Source organism: Callorhinus ursinus, unplaced genomic scaffold (assembly GCF_003265705.2).
Source record: "Callorhinus ursinus isolate GAN/ISIS: 27379988/994484 unplaced genomic scaffold, GSC_fseal_2.0 scaffold12, whole genome shotgun sequence".
Lineage (NCBI taxonomy): Eukaryota > Metazoa > Chordata > Mammalia > Carnivora > Otariidae > Callorhinus > Callorhinus ursinus.
The window spans coordinates 39,567,308-39,587,966 of record NW_027397074.1 but is presented as its reverse complement, the minus strand read 5'-3'; the positions used below and the strand labels follow the sequence as shown (position 1 = coordinate 39,587,966).

The window sequence follows — 20,659 nt, the reverse complement described above, 5'->3', positions numbered from 1 at the left end:
TACTGACCTTAGTTATTAGTTACTCTTTTTTTTTTTTTTTAAAGATTTTATTTATTAGAGAGGGAGCAGGAGGGAGAGGGAGAAGCAGACTCCCTGCTGAGCAGGGAGCTCACCTGGGGCTTGATCCCAGGACCCTGGGACCATGACCTGAGCCGAAGGCAGACACTTAACCAAATGAGCCACCCAGGCACCCTGATCTTAGTTACTCTTAACAGCTTTATGGAAATACAATTCACATACAATTCACCCATTTACAATGTATGATTCATTGTTTTATAGTGTAACAGATATGTGTACCCATCACCACAGCTGATGTTTATTGACTTTTTTATCATCTCAGAAAAAAGCCTCTTCAGCTGTCACCCTCTATTCCCACTCACCAGCCCTATGCAACCACTAATTTACTTTCGGTCTTTATAGATTTCCCTTTTCTGGACATTGCCTACTAACGGAATCACTTGACATGTTTTTTTTTTTGGTGATTGGCTTCTTTGACTTAACGTTTCAACGTTGATTCATGTAGTCTATGTTAGTAGTTCATTCGTTTTTATGGCCAAATAATATTCAGTTGTATGGCTATACTACATTTGTCTATCCATTCCTCACCCTAGATTGTTTCCACTCTACACAGTTACAAATGATTTTAATTCTCCTCCACAGCTATGTGAAGGACAATGATAATCTTGGTATTTATTGTGAGATGCTATTTCTATATGTGGATGAACTTTTTTTAAAATAAAGCCTGAATATTTGAGATTTTTAAGTCCTAAATAATAAAAAAGGGACATTCCACCAAGACATTTCCTCTGAGGCTTTAATTTGCTTTGATGCCTTCTTTCCCCTCCAGTTGGAATTTAAAACTTAGTGACACATAGAGAAATGTTTCCTTTGTGGCTTGAGTAAAATAAATTCATTTAGGATTGAGAGTGAAGAGATTTATGGAAATGTTGGAAATGTGCAATGGAAGTTTTTATTTTACTTTTTACCTTCAAACAAAGCTGTTTAATTTAAAACATGTGTCGCGGAAATAGATGGGAGAGGTAGAAACTACAAGGTGTTCTAGCAACTGAAAAGATACCCAAACCCAGGGGGTGGATGGTCAACTGACAGATAACAGGAATGTTTGTCTTCCTAATTAATGCAGGATGAATCAAAATGTCCGAACTTACTTAGGGTTAAGTTGTAGTTACTCTTGGAGAGTTGAGTGGGTTGGAGTGGCATGATACAGTTTGGTAGTCCTGACCTGTTTGACATAGCACATGGAGACAAATGCCTGCCTAACAGACTTAAGGAAAACTGGTCACTATAGCACTGCTTACTTAGCGGGGGTTAGAAACCCTTTTGGGATTTGGGAATTGCATGGGGCTATTAACAGTCCTTCCTCTGTCTCTCAGTTGTGATGATCCCCAAAGTTTGTGCATAAAATTTGAATTAAGACCTCAAAGACCCATTGAAATTCATCTTTTGGTGTCTAGATAAAACCCCTCAGGTTGTGGTGTTAACTTGATTCTTAACTAGGTGTCAAGATTGATGCTGGACCTGTTTTTTTGTTTGTTTTTAGGATTATAGTGTTTTTGTTTTCTTTAGAATCAGGTTTATTTAAGTACAGTTCACATACAATAAAATTCGCCTTTTTAGTGTATAGAATCGTAGTTTCTAATTACTTTTCTAGAGATTTTACACACGAAATCATTGACAAACAATGGCATTTATTATTAGCAATAGATGTTATAACTACAAGCAGTTTTTTTGTTTTGGGGGGGCAGTTTCTTTCAAACTCTACAGTCAACATGGGGTTCAGACTTAGGACCCTGAGATCAAGAGTTGCATACTCTACCAACTGAGCCAGCGAGGCGCCCTCAAGCAATTTTGTTACAAAAATACTAAGCTTTCCACAATATACGCAGTGAAAATTCTGATGTACATTTCCTTGATTTTTTAAGTTAAATTATATCTCTTATTTAATGCCTGTGTATATGTATATAGTATATATTTACACATAAGTGTGTATATGTATAGTAGTACAAGTTAAGGTAGTATAAGCTATGTGAAGACTAATGTATTACTGAACAAATTGCTTTTAGGAAGAATTAAGAATGGTGTTTATTTAATATTGGCATTTATCCCTACTCCCTACACCCCTTCTCTACCACTACCACATCAAAACTGCAGTATAAAAATAGGTAACTACTCCATTCACAAATAGGTATTAGCCCTATTTAAAATGGGGAAAAATATTAAAGTGCATCCCCAGACAAACCTTGCTATAAATTTCAAACTTAAATCAGTAAACAAAATAAATGACTGAAAGATACCACACGAGATAAATGTTCGTTTTGAAGAAATTGCTTTGAAGTTTAGGGAATTAACAAAAAAAAAATTTAGTGTTCCTTAATGGTTTACTGTGTTGGGGGCAGAAAACATTCTCAAGGAATTGTCCTTTAATTTTGCAATTAAATTGTTGAGTAAGTGGTTCACTATAAAAACTTGTTTTACTTTTCAAGAAAAGCTTTACAGTTCTTGGAAACTAGGGACAGTTGAATTTGGTTTATACTGATAAGACCATGAGATGTACATCTGCAGTTTATACTATAAAAGAATTTAGTTACTGTTTTAACAGCTTCTCTTTAGAGAAACATGCACAGTGTAATAATAATGCAGCTGCAGGAAAGATGGTAAAAACAGTTTCAAATTGTACATTTTCCAACAGTGTTAAATTAATTTCAGGTCAGTTAGTTTAATCTTCAACTTAAGACTCCGGGTAGAAAATCAACTATTCTTTTCATTTTGCCAGTCTGCCTTGAGAATAGTCTGTTCTCATTTGCCCATAATGGCTGTGAAAGGAAGTTCTTTGAAAAGGAACATCTTTAAGATAAAACTTGACTTGGGGCCTTATCTCATATGATGATGTGTTGATATACGTATGAGAAATACATGGTTCTTTCTCCTCCAGCTTCAGGAATCAGGCGGCTATGGTTTTGAATACTTTGCTGAGCCACTTAACTTCTTGGTTAGCCATAGGAAGTGAGCTTAAAGTCAGATCTGGGAATAGGCAGGAGAGAGAATCCCACTGTGTGCTCTCTATGGTACCCTTCCCTTGCTTTTGTAGTCCCAAAACCCCAGTTAATTTTTTTTTTGGCTCATTTCCATCACAATTACTTTGTGATTTTAAAACATATTTCTGCCCTTGTTAATAACTTGGGAAATTGAAAATCTGTAATTTTTTCTCGCCCTCCTGATAGGTGCTGGATAGTTTACTAGTCCAGTATGGAGTGGTGGAAAGCTGTGAGCAAGGTACATGTCTTCTCAATTGCTTTCAAATTTGTAAAAGGAAGGAAATAGAAAGAAAACTAACATTTTTTTTCTCTTCACTTTTCTCTTCCTCTAGTGAACACTGACTCGGAAACTGCAGTCGTAAATGTAACCTATTCCAGTAAGGACCAAGCTAGACAGTAAGCAGTTTGGAACTTTTAATCTATATGTAATAACTAGGTTAAGCACAGTGCTTATATTTTGGGCGGTTGGGTAGCAGAAATAAGTATTATTTTGCGAAGTTTGACCCTGCAATTCTTTTTAAGTTTGAATGTCTAATAAGAATCAGCCCTGGTAAAGATTTATTACATTTTTAATATGTCTTTAATGCCAATAATAGAGTGACACAGTGTGAAGCTGAATTACATCCTATTTGCAAAAAGCTTTGGGCCTGGAGATCCTTGCCAAATTATATAAAGACTTTTTTTTTCTTATCGGTATGTTACATACAGTATTGCTATTTAATGTAAAGCTGGTAAGTTGATCATGTGTTAAACTAACACCTGGGTAAGTTTTCTTGGTCACTGATTTTTCTAATGATTACTATTAAATAGAGGAGTGTGCAGACATTGGATCAATGTAATTTGTCTTTAGATTTGAAAAATAGATTCCAATGCAGTTGACAGGAGGAACTTCACAGATGAAAAGATAATTCTGTAGGCTTGGGAGTGATGTAATGAACTGACTGAGCACTAGACTAGATGAGGATGTCACAAACACTGCCTTGGACAGAGCTCCTCAGAACACAAAACGCGGAGGAACAGCATGCGAGGTGCCTATGGCAACGTGCTGAGTGTCCGTAGACCATGGAAGCCTTAACTGCCTCTAGATACAGTACAGGCAGGAGCAGACTGCCTGTCCTCTGCGTGTGTAGAGGTGAGAGGAGAAACCATTACCATGCTTGCTGACCCTCAGCCCTAAAAGGGAAAGGTGAAACCAGTTTCATGGGTGGGAACAGAGCTGGGTTACAAAGGCAGCACCCATTCAAGGAAGGACGATGAAAGGAAAGACAGGGCTGGGAAGGAGGTGGGGATTTACATAACACAAATGGGACTTATTTTTTAAATTGGTAATACTAACATGGTTCAAATTTTTAGAGGCACAAAGATGTAAATCTTCTTTCCAGTATTGTCCCCAGTCACTTTGTTGCCTTCCTTGGAGATAACTACACAGAAGACAAATGTGTGTATATTTCCTCTTCATACACGTGATACCCTAACATTTGACTGTTTCGTACATGTAAATACATTTATGACTTACTTAGTCCCAGATTGGATATTAAGTTGTCTTAAGTTTCCAGCAGTTATGAACAGTGCTGTAGTGAATCCCTTTGTTCATGTCATTTTGCATGTGTGTGAACATGGCTACAGGTTAAATTACTAGAACTGGATTTGCTAAGTCTAGATGTATCTGCTTTCTTTTTTGTTGGATATTGGCAAATTATCCTTCATGGAGTTTGAAATACTTCAAATTCCCATCAGCACTGTGAGTCTGTTTCTCTTTATTCTCCCTAACATGGGGCTTCATCAAACTTTGCTGATCTAGTGGGTAAAAAGTAGTAATTAATTATGTTAATTTCATTTTTTTTCTCCTAAATGAGACTTAATGGAATTCACTTTTAATGTTTTAACGTGAAACTTTGAATATGTTTAAAAGCACCCTATTTTTCCCTCTGTTTGTATCTTCATTTGAAAAAATTTAAGCTTATATGAGGTGTTTGAATATTACAGAAATTGTGGTATAAGTTGTAAAACTGGCTTTAAAAAGAAAAAAAAACAACCTTTTCTTCAGCCATATCGTGTAAGGGGAAATACAGGAAAGTAGATTGGGGCATCAGAGTGAGGGCGGTCAGAATAGAAGGCTCCATTTTATCTCTGTATTTCAGTCTCTACAAAGATCTTTAATGAATACTTGGTAGAGTCAACTCCCTGTTAGATGGAAAATATGAGATAACATGTTAAACCTGAAGATATTTGGAGACAGAGGCCTGTTCTAGCTGTCTATTTGAAAACTTAGGTGAGGCTGGGTAAAGGGGGAAATACTAAATTCAACAGTTAGTTATAAGGAGACATAACTCATGCAGCTTTGAAGAAACATAGAGGAATTTAAGTAGGGACAGGCTGACATTTAGCACTCCCCTCCCTCTTAAAAAAAGTACCCCAACCGGCTAAGAAGAGTACAAGTGCGGGAGGTGTAGAGTGGCCAGTCAAGGCACAGTCACTGCGGACATGGATCCAAACGTGACAGCAATGCGAATGCAGGGACATTTTAGTCTAAAGGTACTTGGTAGTGGTTGTTAGAAATTGGCAGGCTCCTGTTGATCCCAAAGACTGTTAGGAATTTGTAATTTAATAAATTAGGTAACCTAAACAAATAAATTGGGCATTTCAGTGAGGGAAATAGTTATCATATCCCTTATTCTAATAGTTAATCAGCCAGGAGTTATTGATTATCAACTATTGACCAAAAGATACCGGTGAATTTAAAGGCAAAGTCACTATCCTCAAGGATATACGTCCCTGTGGTGAAAGAGAGTAATGGAGGGGGATCAATTCCTGCCCAAGTTGTTTCCTTACAAGCATATTGGGGTTTCTCCCCCTCAAGAATTCCTGAGTTCTAAGAGAATTAGAAAATAATGGCATATTCAGAGAAAGTTAGTAGACTTAAAAAATGGGGAAAAAAACCAGTTTTGTGAAACCATGTTATGAAAATTGTCCATTAAAGTTCTCTAGTAAGTTTTTAAAAAAGATGTGGAGTACATTCTTGTTCTGTGAGGAGAATTTATCTTGAGAGGCATTGGATGTAGTGGAGAAAGCATGGATTCTGGAGTCAGACAGCTCTGACTGTAACCTTGACCTCTCTGATTTTCAGTTTTCTCAGCTGCAAAACGAGGGTTGACAAACAAATATATTCATGCATGTACACACATACTTATAGAAAACGGTCTTATCAAGTGGCCTGACACATAGACACCCAGTAAAGAGGGCCTCACCTTCAACCCTCTGTTTCTGGGTTGCTTCTAGAGCAGCTTGAAGTAGGTTGAGCTGGGGAAGATTGGTCCCTCTAGGACTTGCTCCCCTGAAGCCTGGTTGTCTGCTCTCTGGGCTCCAGTATGACCGTCTGCTGCCTACACTAGCCTGATGTGATTTCTCCACACCCTTTCCTTGGCAGCCATCCAAAGCTTATGCCTTCAGGTAACGGCGGGGGGGCGGGGGGCGGGGATCGATAATCTCATTTGACTTCTTTGCTTAGCATCTATATTACCCGAGAGTGCACAGAACTGGGATGTGCTTGCACAGGTGGGAGAAGAGGGTGGACACTATATTCCAGAGTCCAGTTCCATGGAATGGACTCTGCGCCACCACTTTTCTCACTGTGACTCTGGCCAGATGAATCTATTTTAGTTCACCCCCATCTTGTAAGATGGGAGTAATTATAGTCCTTAGCTCATGAAACTGTTCAGAGAAACTCACATAATGCCTCCAAAACACTTGTGATAATACCTAAAAGGTAGTAAGAGCTCTAAAGGTAGCAGCTATTATGCATTTTCCTAACATTTTTCATTACTGCTGCTAATACCCTATTATTTATTATATAGTATACTTCATTTCAGATAATGACTGGCCACCGATACTCAGGAGATCAGGTCCTGGTTTCAAAACATTTGTGGCTGCCTCTTTGTTACTTACAGCTCTATGAATGCCACTTTTAAGAGGATTCTTCAGTAAGGCTGTCTCTAGAATTTAACATGGAAATTCCTGCCACCTTCTGGCTAAGAAAAATCAAAGGTTAATAATGCATACATTGCTAGGAAATACATACATTAGTTTTAATCATAAGTCTTGAATTACTAATTTGTTAAAATAATAAAATGGGTAACAATGATGAAAATTTTTAAAAAATCATTAAAAACAGAAGTCTGTATTTCAGTATTTCTTGTGTCTCGGAGCAAGAGAGGCTTGGGTCTCTGGATCCCCCTGTTGCCTCTGTTCTCTGGGGACGCTTAGATGATGCAAAGACAGACATTACTCATTGGAAGGCTTGTCATGTGTGACAGAAATAACCCTTCAGAATTTGTAGGCATTTCTGTAGTTCTTATACTTCCTTTTCTTTAGGGTTCTTACTTCTGATGTTGATGTTTTTATTAGGGAATAGGAATACAGTCTATTTATAGTTTGAAGCTAGCATTGCAGATGCTTTTACATCCATTTGAAGAAGTGTTTGAAACAATGTGACTGATGGCTGAGGGGGAGGAAATTGACCCTAAACTTTGAAAATTATGTAAACAGAAGATTTATTCTGGAAAAAGAAATGACTGATAAAGCAGTAAAAACAGTGGGATTTCTTGCCATTTTGCCATTTAAGATAACATTTATGTTTGTCATCAAGTTTGGTAGACATTGTCCCGTCATAACTTAAAAAGTGACAAAAGATAATTTTGTGCAGTATTGCAGATTGTCTTGCCACTAACATATTTATACCGTTTGTAATCTCTGTGTAATATTTTGTTCCTACCACAGTCTCTATGTATCCAGCTCTCTACTGCGTATCTAGGTTGTTGGAGGTTGCTTTTTTTGCTTTTAGAACCAGTTTAGTAATAAATTCCTTTGCAGGTAAATATTTGGTTTTTGTCCATAATAGTTGCCTTATGTTGCATCCCTGCAATGGTATATTACCAGATGTTTACTAATTATAGCAGAATTGTATGTCTCAACCTCTTTTTTTTTTTTTTTAACCTCTTATTCTTCCTACAAGGAGAAAACAGAATGGTTTGACTTTTCAGTAATGGCTAAACCTCATTTTGTTCAGAACTATGTGATATACACTAGTGAGGTCTGGAGTTTTAGAGTTTAAAGGGACTATAAATCTGTTAGTTTTGTCAGTGAGGAGGCTAATGCCAAACAAGAAAACGACCTTTCCAAGGTTACTTGGCTACTTATTATTCAAGTTGATTAGAATTCTGGTCCTTGGTCCATCTTCTTTTGTACTACTCAGAACTGTATGTGTGTTTTCTTGGATAAGTTTAACTTCTCTGGGCCTCAATTCTTCTTTACCTCCCTCTTCCTCATCCTTGAGTTAAACTACTAATTCTCTGTCTAAAGGCCCTTTCAGCTGTACACTGTGACTTGCCCTGATAAACTTATCAATGTGATTAAGTGCTACCCCTAGCAAAACTATTTACCTCCTTCTGAATGACTCTTAAAATCACATCAGAGCAGTCTTGTAATGATGGGAAACAGGATCCTGAGGTTGTGCTTGCTTGATAAACATCCTTGAGTTTCGCTGAACTGAAACACATGTGTTTTGAGTAATTATGATAATTGTTTATCATACATCTTGCATTTGCAGCAGGTTTGGTGAAAATATTATAATGTTGGTCTCATAAACTCAGCAGACCACCTGATGACATAACTGAATTTTAAACTTTGGGCATAAAAAGGCTACAGTAATTGACAACAATCTCCAATTGTAAGGAATCCTTTGTTTGCAGTTAGGTTACTCCTGTACTTTTCCAGCTATATCCAAGTTTGGAGCATTGTGGTTTGAGGGCTCCAGAACTCTTAGTTGGCGGTTAGACAGTGGAATACACAGAGTATGTACTGAATGCTCTCTGACAGGAACAGTCTGAGTTTGGAGCATTGAGGACCCAGGCTATGCACTGGGTACCGAAGCACCATGCTGTCTGACCTTTCTTTCCCTCTCAAAAATCTTTTTTTTAAAGCAAAACAGTGAAGTTTGGAAGTGAGTTTATGCGAAGTTGAGAGGGCTATTTCTTGGGGATAAGTGTGACTTTATTTTAGATAGCCTCAGAATACTTAGAAGTGGCTGGTGATTTACATGTCTGTATCCCCATGGAGGAGGAGGTCTATGTCTGTCTGTGTATGGTCCTTTCTCTCAAGAAAGAAGTTACTTACCTTTTTTTGGTAACATTACTGACTTATCTCCACAAATTTTACTACTTTTCTTCTGAAGTTAGCAATATTCAGTTTATAGTGGGAAAGGATATTATAGCAAACTGTATTGCCTTTATGCCCACAGATATAGTTGATTCCTTCATTATTGCATTCCTTATTTTTATTTCCTTATTATTTTTAAAAGATTTATTTGAGAGAGAGCGTGTGTGCGCATGTGCACATGAGTTGCGGGGGAAGGGGCAGAGAGGGGGAGAGAGAGGGAGAGAAGCAGACTCCCCACTGAGCACAGAGCCTGATACAGAATGCAGAACTGATCTCACAACCCTGAAATCATGACCTGAGCCAAAATCAAGAGTTGGGTGCTTATTAACTGACTGAGCCACCCAGGCACCCCTTTCCCTATGCTTTTGAAAGAACCGTCAGTGATTTGTTTCACCATGGCCTTTGAAAAAGTTAAAAGTTGCTTTGAATGAATATCTAATTGGTTGAAACTTGTATGCAATCCCAGCTTTCTATAATAAGTATACCTCATAAATGTTAACAAAATTTCTCAGCTGTTGTCATCTTTGAGAAATAACCAAAATATTTTTTGGCCCTTAATCCACATTTTCCTTAAGGAAAAAGAGGAGAAGGAGAAAGGAACAATGTGTTAACCTAAGGTTCTGTTATCAGAGCATTGATAAAAGTTGGTGCTGTGTGTGCTGCTATCACCCTGTGAAACTTAAGAAAAGAATGCTGTCTGGGACACTTGGGTGGCTCAGTCAGTTAAGCGTCTGCCTTCGGCTCAGGTCATGATCCCAGGGTCCTGGGGTCGAGCCCCACGTAGTGTCAGCAGGGAGCCTGCTTCTCCCTCTCCCCCTCACCCCCCGCTCCTCCCTGCTCATCCTCTTTCTCTGTCTGTCAAATAAATAAATAAAATCTTAAAAAAAAAAAAAAAGAAAAGAACATCCTCTGAAATAGAACTCACTGAGAAATATCCCAAGATATATTGTATTTGGGGTGGGGGGGGACGCAAGACCGGAAACATTTATGATAAGATCTCAATTATGCTTTTATTTTTTAAGGTATCGTAAAGCAATTTTTAATTAAAAAATGACTAAACTATTGATAATTTAGAAGCCACGCACTGTTCTTTTCTATATTTGTGTTCAAATGTATACGTGTGTATTTGTGGGTATAATTTATAATTTTTCTTATTTACCAGTTTTATTGAGAAATAATTGACAAAACACTGTAAGTTTAAGGGGTACATCATGATTTGACTTACATATATGATGAAATGATAACCAAGGTAAACTAGTTAATATTGGGCATCTCATAGATTAAAAAAAAGAGAAACAATTTTTCCTCCTGATGAGAATGTTCAGAATCTTCTCTCTTAACAACTGTCAAATAAGCCAAACAGCAGAGTTAACTGTTAATATGTTGTATATTATATCCATAGTACTTAAAACTGAAATTTTGTACCTCTTAAAAAGCTTTTTAAAATTTGAGTATAGTTGACACAATGTCACATTAGTTTCAGGTTCAATGATGCTTTTAAACAGGGTACTGAACACATACACACGTGTAAATGTATGGAAAGTACTGGTCTGTTTGCAGAGATGTTCAGTTAACAGTGATTCTGGGAAGGGTCTTGGGGGGTTGATGATGGGGACAGAGAAATTTCTTGTTACTTGTATATTTCTCCTTGATTGGGATGTCTTGTAATCTGAGTTCATTCTGCGCTCTAGGCACTGTAGGACAGTGATGCAGCAGAGGATTCAAGTAAGAAGAGAGGGCAGAATTAGGGGGTCCCAAGAACATCACACCCTCTCTACTTGCCTAGGCCTGTCTGCCAATTGCATACTTATGGTACCCTTTTGGTGTTAGAACTACTGCTTTTTTCCCCTTAGCATCCAAGTCAGAAACTGAATCTGCAAATAAGGAAAACAGTATGTGAACAAGAAATGACCACTCTGAGCAACTGGAGAGAAACTGCTTCATGCCTGTTTTTTGTTCCCTGCCTGAGCTGATCTCAGTGCCCATTGGAACAGAATCTGAGCAAAGACTTTGTATAACCCTAGAGAAAAAGTGTGGGGCCTTTATATGTTTTTAATTTTGTTGTGTACTGGGGAGTGTATATTCTTAAGAGTGTTTATGTGTGCTTTTAAAATCTTGGCCATATCTTCTCTATCAATTTTTTGTTGAGTTATCCACTTATAAAATATGTAGGTAATATAGAACACAATGTAGATGAATGTTACAAACATAAGTAGAAGATGCTAGGCATGATAGTACCTAATGTATACTCATGTATACTTATTAATACAGAAGTTTGAAATAGGCAAAATTAATCTATTGTGTAAAAAAAGAAAAAAATCTAGGGGAGGGGTAATTACTGAAAAGAGGTCCTGGTGGGGCTTCTGGGGCATTGGTATGTCCTAGTTCTGGATCTGGATATGCATGTTCACCTTAAGAAAATTCATTGAGGTGTAAGCTAAAGATTGGGTACTTTTCCATAGTAAGGTTTAAAATGATGAAAAAGAGCTCCTTTCCAAATATAGAGATGGGTGGATAAATGGATGCATGGATGCACGGATGGATGGATAGATAAAGTAGAAAATAGCTTCATTTGCTCTTTTTGGTTCACCAGCACCCCTGTCTCTCTGCCCCAAATCAGATCATAAATTCCACAAGGTCAGGACTGCTATTTTCTCAGGGACTTGCTCATAATAGGCACTGAGAATTTAGAATTTATTGACTGATTGATTATCTTGAGTATTAACTTCTGTGAATCTCCTGTTGAGTGGTTTAGGGATACTTGTCCTTAAATTCTTAAAATGTTTTAATATTTGTATTTCTTAAGAGGGTGAAGTGAGGGAGGTACACATTTGTAATGTCTTTTCCATTCTGATTCGGAAAAACAAGACAAGACAAAGACTGTCCACTCACTTCTCTTGCTGTTCGGGTACTCATAAGCTGTTCCTAACCTCACAGGTAGTAACATTTTGTCAAGCTCTTTTGATTAAGCTTTTTTATTTTCTACTTTTCATTGGTAGGTGGTAAATATGTTCTCTTTGGAAGCTTGGTCTTTTCTTCCATGCACGTGTGTGTGTGTGTGTGTTTGGAGGTTGGGTTACATGTGTTAGGAGTTTGCTACTTGTTCAGTGGCTTTATTCAGAAGTTTCAGAGGTAGTAATCCTGAGTGGAAGAGATGGGTATTGCTTTGCTGAAAGGTTTCTAGAGCTCAATTTCTCTTCCTGTACTCTGCTCTTTGTCATTTTCCAGAGCATTAGACAAACTGAATGGATTCCAGTTGGAGAGCTTCACGTTGAAAGTGGCCTACATCCCTGATGAAACTGCTGCCCAGCAGAACCCCTTGCAGCAGCCCCGAGGTCGCCGTGGGTTTGGGCAGAGGGGCTCATCGAGGCAGGGGTCTCCAGGATCAGTCTCCAAGCAGAAACCGTGTGACTTGCCTCTACGCCTGCTGGTCCCCACCCAGTTTGTTGGAGCCATAATAGGAAAAGAAGGTGCCACCATTCGGAACATTACCAAACAGACTCAGTCTAAGTGAGTATTAGTGAGGCTGCAGTGGGTATTAATGTTTTTCCCTTTGAATCTTAACAGAGTAAGTTGTTCTGGTACTGGGTGTCCTTCTGAGTGTGGCTGTGATCCTTCCTTGCACAGTACTTGGGAATCTGGAAAACCCTTGTGATTTGATGTCTTAGTGTTCATTTTATGTAAATCTGAGGCTTAAGCTTAATCGCCAAGAGAACTTCAAATTTGCATACATGAGTGGAAAACGATCCCCAATCCCTTTCTGATGGGGGAGGCACTGATGAACAAAAGGGCCACTTCTTGGTTATTTTCTGCTCTCCTATCCACACCACCATCCCCTGGGATACCTGCCTTCGGTGTTATAGGAAGGAATTTTCTGGGGTCCGGTACAGAGACGGTTTTCAGTCTTGCTTTATTTCAGTAAAAAATCATCCAGCTTATGTTCCAAACTTATCCTGTGATTAAGCCATGTAGTTAGATTGACTTTTTTTTTTAAGGATGTTTGATAGCTTTAATAGGAAAATTTTAAGGGAATGGAAGATTCTCCATTAAACATTGGAGCTAGCTTTGCAGGAGTAGAAAGCAGGAGCTATAAACAGACAGTAGCCCCAGTGCTGACACCTTGTCTGGTATGTAGAAGGCTCTCATATTTGTCAAATGAATGAAATGACTGGATGTAAATTATGCTCAATGCCCTTAAAATATGTCTAAGATACTCTATCAATTTAAAAGCTTCAACGAATTATATATTAGTTGTTCTGCTTTATTAACCATCCTTTTAGGCTGTATGTGGAGATTTTGACCCAAAGAAGCTTAGCAATGAACTGTCTTCACCCCTGTTCTTTAAAGTGCACTAGGCACATCTCTGGGACAGCATATTCCATATTTCCTGAAGAACAGTGAGTGCACTGGGGAGAAGTGGCCGTGTCATTGTATGCAAAAGAGTATGGAAATGGCCTTGGCCCAGCTACAGAGATGAGAATGGTTTATTTTGCCTTTTAACTTTAGTAAGGAAAATGATTTCATTTTATGTGGTCCAAGCAATTAAGCAGTCTTTTCCTGAAAGTACAACTATAGTGCTGTGTATATCTTGCTTATGTATGTTTGTTCCAATAGGCTTAAGAGGATATCCATATTTATCATAGGGACCATGCCTGTGTTGAACTAGTGGACTCATTTCTCATGCAGAACCAAAATGAACTGTGCTTAGTGGTGTTGCACGCCCACTCTACCTGCAGAGTGATGTCTGATCCTGCCTTCCCCAGCCTTCCCCTGCTTTGAAGCAGGAGATGTTGGATATGGATTACCTTTGTGCTAAATCAATGGTCTTTGACTTCATCATGTAGGGAGTGGGGAAGACAGTTGAACCATAGTTGGGATCATTTTTAATCTTAAATTTGCCTGGTTTTAATATTAAAATTCAAGGGCTCCTTGCTTTTCTTGATCCACTGTTACCTGCAGAAACTAATTATTAAATGGTTTCCCTCCCTTGTCGTGTGGCAGATTAGAGTTTTCCTTTTAAAGCTACTCATTTCCTTGTCAGAGGAAAGGGCTTCTATGATTTAAATTGAACTGTTTGTTTTATTTAAGGCAGGAAGATGGAGGATGGAGAGGGAAGGGAAGCAATTTTTGTTATATCCGATGATTCATTTGCAGAGTTCTGCCAGTGGATTTAATTAACTCTTGCCGTTGAAACTAGTCATTATTAGATCCTCTGTTTCTGGAATGGTCTCAGAGGGCTACCCTGATCTGTAAAGCAATATTCCTTCTCTCAGAGGATCAGAGTTTTATAATCCTTAACACTGTGAATGGGTGGAAATAAACTAGAAGGAGAGAGATTAACATGTTACCTACTAGAAGATAAGCTATAATTTACAGTGATGGGGGATTGAAACAGTGGTTGGAAAGATGGTTCCTGAGATTGGGACTGTTACCTAAGGCACATCTAATTATTTCTAAATGTCGCTTATTTGTTTCATTTTTATATTGCCTTTTTCTTTTTTTCTAAGAGTTTGGAAATTTTTTTAAATTGAAGTGTAATTACAATACAGTGTTACATTATTTTCAGGTATACAATATAATGATTCAACAATTGCAAACATCCTCAGTGCTTACCATGTTAAGTGTGCCCTTTATCTCACCCATCCCCCCACCTACTCATTGCCCTTATTTTTAGGTCTAGGTTTTAATTCTGAGATAAACTTCAGTTTTCAAACATTTAAGAAAATGAAATCCAAACTTTGACTTTATTGGTGTGATGAAGTGGTCATTCTTTTTATTTTTTAAACCAAGTACATTTTATTTCATTTTTATTTCTTTTAGAGAGAGAAGAGGGGGAGGGGCCGAGGAAGAGGGAGAAAGAGACTCTCAATCAAACTCCCCACTGAGCATGGAGCCTGAGGGAGCCTGACATGGGGCTTGATCTCAGGACTCTGAGATCATGAACTGAGCCGAAATCAAAGAGTCAGACGCTTAACTGACTGAGCCAGCCAGGTGCCCCTGAAGTGGTCATTCTTTTTTTTTTTTTTTTTTTTTTTTAAGATTTTATTTATTTATTTGAGAGAGAGAGAATGAGAGCCAGAGAGCACGAGAGGGAAGAGGGTCAGAGGGAGAAGCAGACTCCCTGCCGAGCAGGGAGCCCGATGTGGGACTCAATCCCTGGACTCCAGGATCATGATCTGAGCCGAAGGCAGTCACTCAACCAACTGAGCCACCCAGGCACCCTGAAGTGGTCATTCTTAATGGCCAGGAGTTCTGTAGGTTTTCTAGTGTTTGAGTGGCTAGAGGGACTCACCAGTACTTGATTTTCCCCAGACCTACTTTTCCAGATAGTTGATTTTCTTTCTTGTACTTTTTAAACAACAGAAGACTTATTTTGTATTTAATTCAAAATATACAGCATGCAAATTTTTTTAAAGAGGGGATTACCTTTTATCTTATTCCTGGAGGTAGCCATTGTTAAGGTGGGAATGTAACTTTATAGGACATGTTCTGCGTACCTACTAACGTGTAGCTTTAAGAGAGAAACCCTATCATACGTAGTGTTGTTTTTCACGTACTATGTTGGTACCTGTAATTTGACATGTTTTTACACTGCTAGATGACATGTTACTTAAACACCTCTTCCTCATGGCCATTTTAAAGATAATTCCAATTTTCTTTCTGTGTAAGTAGTGCCACAGTGAACATTCTTAGGCCAGTGGTTTTTAAGCAGTGGTGATCTTTCCCCATAGCAGACATTTGGTTATGTCCGGTGTGGTTGTCACAACTGGATGAGGGGATGCTATTGGCATCTAGTGGGTAGAGGCCAGGGATACTGCTGAACATCCTCCAGTGCACAGGACAACTCCCCGCAACAAAGAACTAATCTGGCTCAAAATGTCAATAATGCTGAGGGTGAGAAATACCACTTTAGGCCCACATATGAGACTTTATCTGTAGGAGGTGTTACAGAAAGTAGAATTCTTGGGTCAAGAGATGATAAGCGTTTTTGCTTTGACAGGTCCTGCCAGTTTGTTCTGCACTCACACCATAGTGTGAGAGTGCCTACTTACATCCTCTTGCCAACACTTAATCTAAACTATTTGAAGATCTGGAACCCAATGACCTCTTGTTTTGATTGACTTGTATGTGATTACTAGGGAGGTTGAACATCATTTTGTGTTTATTAGCCATTTGGTTTTCTTTGAAGTAGAATTGCCATCTTCTGGGGTTCCATTGCTATCACTCTCTAGTTTGTGGACTTTCCTCTATCAAGGAGGCAAAAATATGGAAAGAGCCTTGCAAGAAGAAACAGATGAGCGAAGTCTCATATGATGGATAGTGGATATTCTGTGTGGCATAGTGAATTCACTGTGGCTTGTGGGATTCCAACCCTGGCCCTCTTGACTTATGTTCCAGCTCCTATTTGCCTTAGAGCAGAAGAAAGCCTTTTGTCTGAACCAAGCCTTTCTGACGTGAGATGTTTGCTCTGTGACACCAAGATGAAAAATTAGGCTCATACTGCTTGGGAGAAAGAAAAGATGTGCCTACTTGAGAAAAGGGGATGGGGGGTGGTGGATATTCCTGGAATTCAAATTTGTCTTTAAGGCATCAAAGTTGACAGCTTATCAAGAGTTTATACTCTTGAGGGAAGTGAGTCATCCACTCTTTGCCCGGAAGTCTTATGACTGTGAAGGTGGTACTTACAGACTCTGTAATTGTGAATACGTGCTTACAGCTCTCCTTTTCTTCTTCCCTTGCACTCACCGTAAGAATTGATGTCCATCGTAAAGAGAATGCAGGTGCTGCTGAGAAGTCAATTACTATCCTCTCTACCCCTGAAGGTACCTCTGCGGCTTGTAAGTCTATTCTGGAGATTATGCATAAGGAAGCTCAAGATATAAAATTGTGAGTAAAGAGGATTAACCTGTGAAGAGGTTGATGTTCATACTGTTTGATTTTGGAGTTCTAAGACACAGTTCTTAGGAATTGCGAACAACACAGGGAAATCCTGTCCTGAAGAGCTACGGTGGTTGGCACTATTGATTTGGTTGGAAAGCATAAGTCTTTAAAAGATTTTATTTTCATTCATGTTTGGATTTGGGGTGACTGGTATGAATGGGGACAGTCTAACTGTAGAAGAAGGCACTTAGGGAATAGGAAGCCCACCTAAGGACCAAGAAGTATCGCATGGATTTACCCAAAATGTGCCTCAAATCCTGACTCCTTTATTCTGAACTCATTGGAGCTCTTGTTCGTGTTGTGTGCCCAGCCCTACTCTGCAGCAGCAGGGAAGATAGGAGCTGAGAAATCCCTAATCCTGTGCTAAGGCAAACTAGAGATTTATTTGGGTGTTCCAAGTTGAAACTCTAAATGCCTATCCCACAGGAACTTTGAGCGGAGTTTGGGTTCCATGCCATTTGAGTGTACAACACAATGTTACCCTAAAAGGAGAGTCCAGAATAAGGTACTGGAGTTAGCCTGGGGACCTAATCAACAGCACTTAATTTGTAGGGACCTTTAACATGTATTAAATATATTTTAGTTATAAGGTGTTATATGTTTGCTATATTATAAAATTATAATTCTCTTTCAAAATAGAGAAAAATTTTAAAAAGTTCACCATCTGGATAATACCAGTGATATTTTCAAACAGTGATAGGTATCAGTTGGAAATTCAAAAAGGTACTCAATGAAAAGTGAAAGCCCCCCTTCCTGTTCTTACACTCTTCCCCTAAAGAGTAATCACTGTTGAGTTTCTTCTGGTTCCTTCTGTAAATTAAGCATGTATCTCTAGGTATGCATTTTAAAAATTTATAGCAAAATTATATGGTTTTGGATTTATACATTGTGTTCTGGTATTGGGGATTTAGGAATATGGATTTGAGTAAAATGTGTTTTCAGTGAACTAGGAGAATCTGTCCTTGGAAGATATTCCCTGAGATGCATAAAAAAAAAAAAGTTTTAAAAATTAACTTCAGGGGCGCCTGGGTGGCTCAGTCGTTGGGTGTCTGCCTTCGGCTCAGGTCATGATCCCAGGGTCCTGGGATCGAGCCCCACATCGGGCTCCCTGCTCCGCGGGAAGCCTGCTTCTCCCTCTCGCACTCCCCCTGCTTGTGTTCCCTCTCTCGCTGTCTCTCTCTCTGTCAAATAAGTATTTTTAAAAAAAATTAACTTCAAATACTTCTGGTTTTTTTTTTTTTCGTGCCCCTCTATTCATGCATTACTAGAATGTAGGTCAGCAGACTTTAAACTCTACCTGGCATTTTGCTTCCTATATGGTAGGTGGAAGTAAATGTTTAATGAGTGGATATTGTCTTTTTACCTAGGAGAAGGTTTACTTATCCTGATTTTATGACCTTTTTCTTTTTTACTTACAGCACAGAAGAGATTCCCTTGAAGATATTAGCCCATAATAACTTTGTAGGCCGTCTTATTGGTAAGGAGGGAAGAAACCTTAAAAAAATTGAGCAAGACACTGACACTAAAATCACGATATCTCCGTAAGTGCTGCCTTGCTTTTGAGTTAGAAAATTCTCAAGCACTTTTGTTGAGTTGTAGGTTATATATTAAGCAGAGTTTCTCCCATTTTAGAGGTGTTTGAGCTAGCCTGTACCACCATACTTAGGTTTTATTTCTCAAACTTAATCTACTGTTGGTGTCTAACCCATATTGAAAGCATTATCTGTTCCTACTAAAGACGTAGAAAGCACTAAATACTTTATATTCATATTTTCTAGCTGAAGTCTTAGGTTTTCTGATATATACTCCTAAAGTGGAAATATATAACCCAGTTTATTATCCATTGCTGTGTAATGAATTATCCCAACATTTGACAGCTTGAGACAGTAGTAAATAGGTATTGCTCACCTAATTTCTGTGGGTCAGGAATTCAGGCGCAGCCTAACTGGGTGGTTCTGGCTTGGGGTCTTTTGATGTTGGTGACAAGTCCATGCTGGCTGTTGGTGTGAGTTCTCTGCACAGGGTTCATTGGGTATCTTTAAGAACTGGTAGTTGTCGGGGCACCTGGGTGGCTCAGTCATTAAGCACCTGCCTTCGGCTCAGGTCATGATCCCAGGATCCTGGGATCGAGTCTCGCATCGGGCTCCCTACTGGGCGGGAAGCCTGCTTCTCCCTCTCCCACTCCCCCTGCTTGTGTTCCCTCTCTCGCTGGGGGTCTCTCTGTCAAATAAATAGAATCTTAAAAAAAAAAAGAACTGGTAGTTGTCTTCCCCCAGAGTGGATTATCCAAGAAAGCGCAAGGTGAAAGTGGCAGCATTTTTTTATAACACAGCTTCCAAAATCACACACTATCAGTTTTCTAATACGATTTACACAAGTCAGCTGTACTCAGTGGGGGAGAGGACTGCACTCACTGGAGAGTAGGTCGTCTTGGAAGCTGGCTGCCACACCTTGGGTCCATGAATCCTCTGAAATTATACGGAAAGGTCTCTCTAAGGGTAACTATTCTTAGTTTATGCAGAGTACCCAAAAAAGATGAGGTGCGAAGAGATTGATAAACTGAGGAAGAATGGTAAAGAGAGATAGGCAACATGTTCATATAGCAAGGAGTTTTCAAAGAAGGGAGAGGTAGAAATTTGGAAGGTCCTGTTTGTTGTAAAGGAAAAAAACCCCACATAATAAATGATCCTACCCGGTCTTGAATTTTACATCCAGAAAGGGGAGAGTTTTAAGAGAAAAAAAATCTTAAAAGCTATTCTAAAGCAGCTATTTAAAAACAAACAAACAAAAAAAACCCTGTAATATAAAATGCTTAGGGGAGAGGTGAGACCAGAGATGAAAAACAAACTTTTTTAGTCTGCGAAACAGTCTTCATTGTGTAGATGTTTACCTTTTTAGCAAATTAGAGAAAAAGTTAAGGAATACTAACCTATTCATCTGGCTCAAGTTTAGCTTAAGACATTCTGCTAAGTAGTGAAAATGAGAATTTTAACTACGGTTATGAAGGAGAGCTACACCAATTTTCTGTATCCTTTCAATCTATGTACTTAGTCTTATTTTCCATGGCTAAGAGTCTCCCATTGCTTCTCTCAAGGCTGTTGACTGGCTCAGGCTCAGGCGTCTCAGATGTCATCTGAGTGGATTTTGAAGCTTCAGCAGGACTTAGGTCAAGTAGGGAGTTGCTGAATATTGCTAATGTCTTCTAACTTTTCAGTGGTCTTAATGATCATCAAGGGGTCATTTTTTTTATTTAGTCAAGACAGACTGATTTATGTTATTTTCTCCAGCTTACTTTGATCTAAACTCTAAAATTTTTGGCAAAAAGGAAGTTTGGATACATGAATTCTGGTTTGCTTTTTGGGAATATTTCCATGCTTATTTATTGCGTGGTGACCCCGAAGATGCAATTGCATGAGAATGCCAATTAGTTTAGAATTGGTCAGTGCAGA

The 20,659-nt window shown here is 38.7% G+C and overlaps 1 protein-coding gene across 4 annotated transcripts in view; it reads left to right on the top strand.

Moving 5' to 3' along the window:
* The window catches only part of IGF2BP3 (insulin like growth factor 2 mRNA binding protein 3), a 152,762-nt gene that overhangs the window by 103,654 nt on the left and 28,449 nt on the right, over window positions 1-20,659 (top strand). For all 4 annotated transcript variants that reach the window (XM_073898969.1, XM_025873014.2, XM_025873013.2 and 1 more), the window contains exons 4-8: window positions 3,243-3,294; window positions 3,389-3,452; window positions 12,498-12,779; window positions 17,022-17,156; window positions 18,629-18,751. In XM_073898969.1, the coding sequence (XP_073755070.1) occupies window positions 3,243-3,294; window positions 3,389-3,452; window positions 12,498-12,779; window positions 17,022-17,156; window positions 18,629-18,751 (656 nt within the window). The remainder of the gene's footprint in view (window positions 1-3,242; window positions 3,295-3,388; window positions 3,453-12,497; window positions 12,780-17,021; window positions 17,157-18,628; window positions 18,752-20,659) is intronic.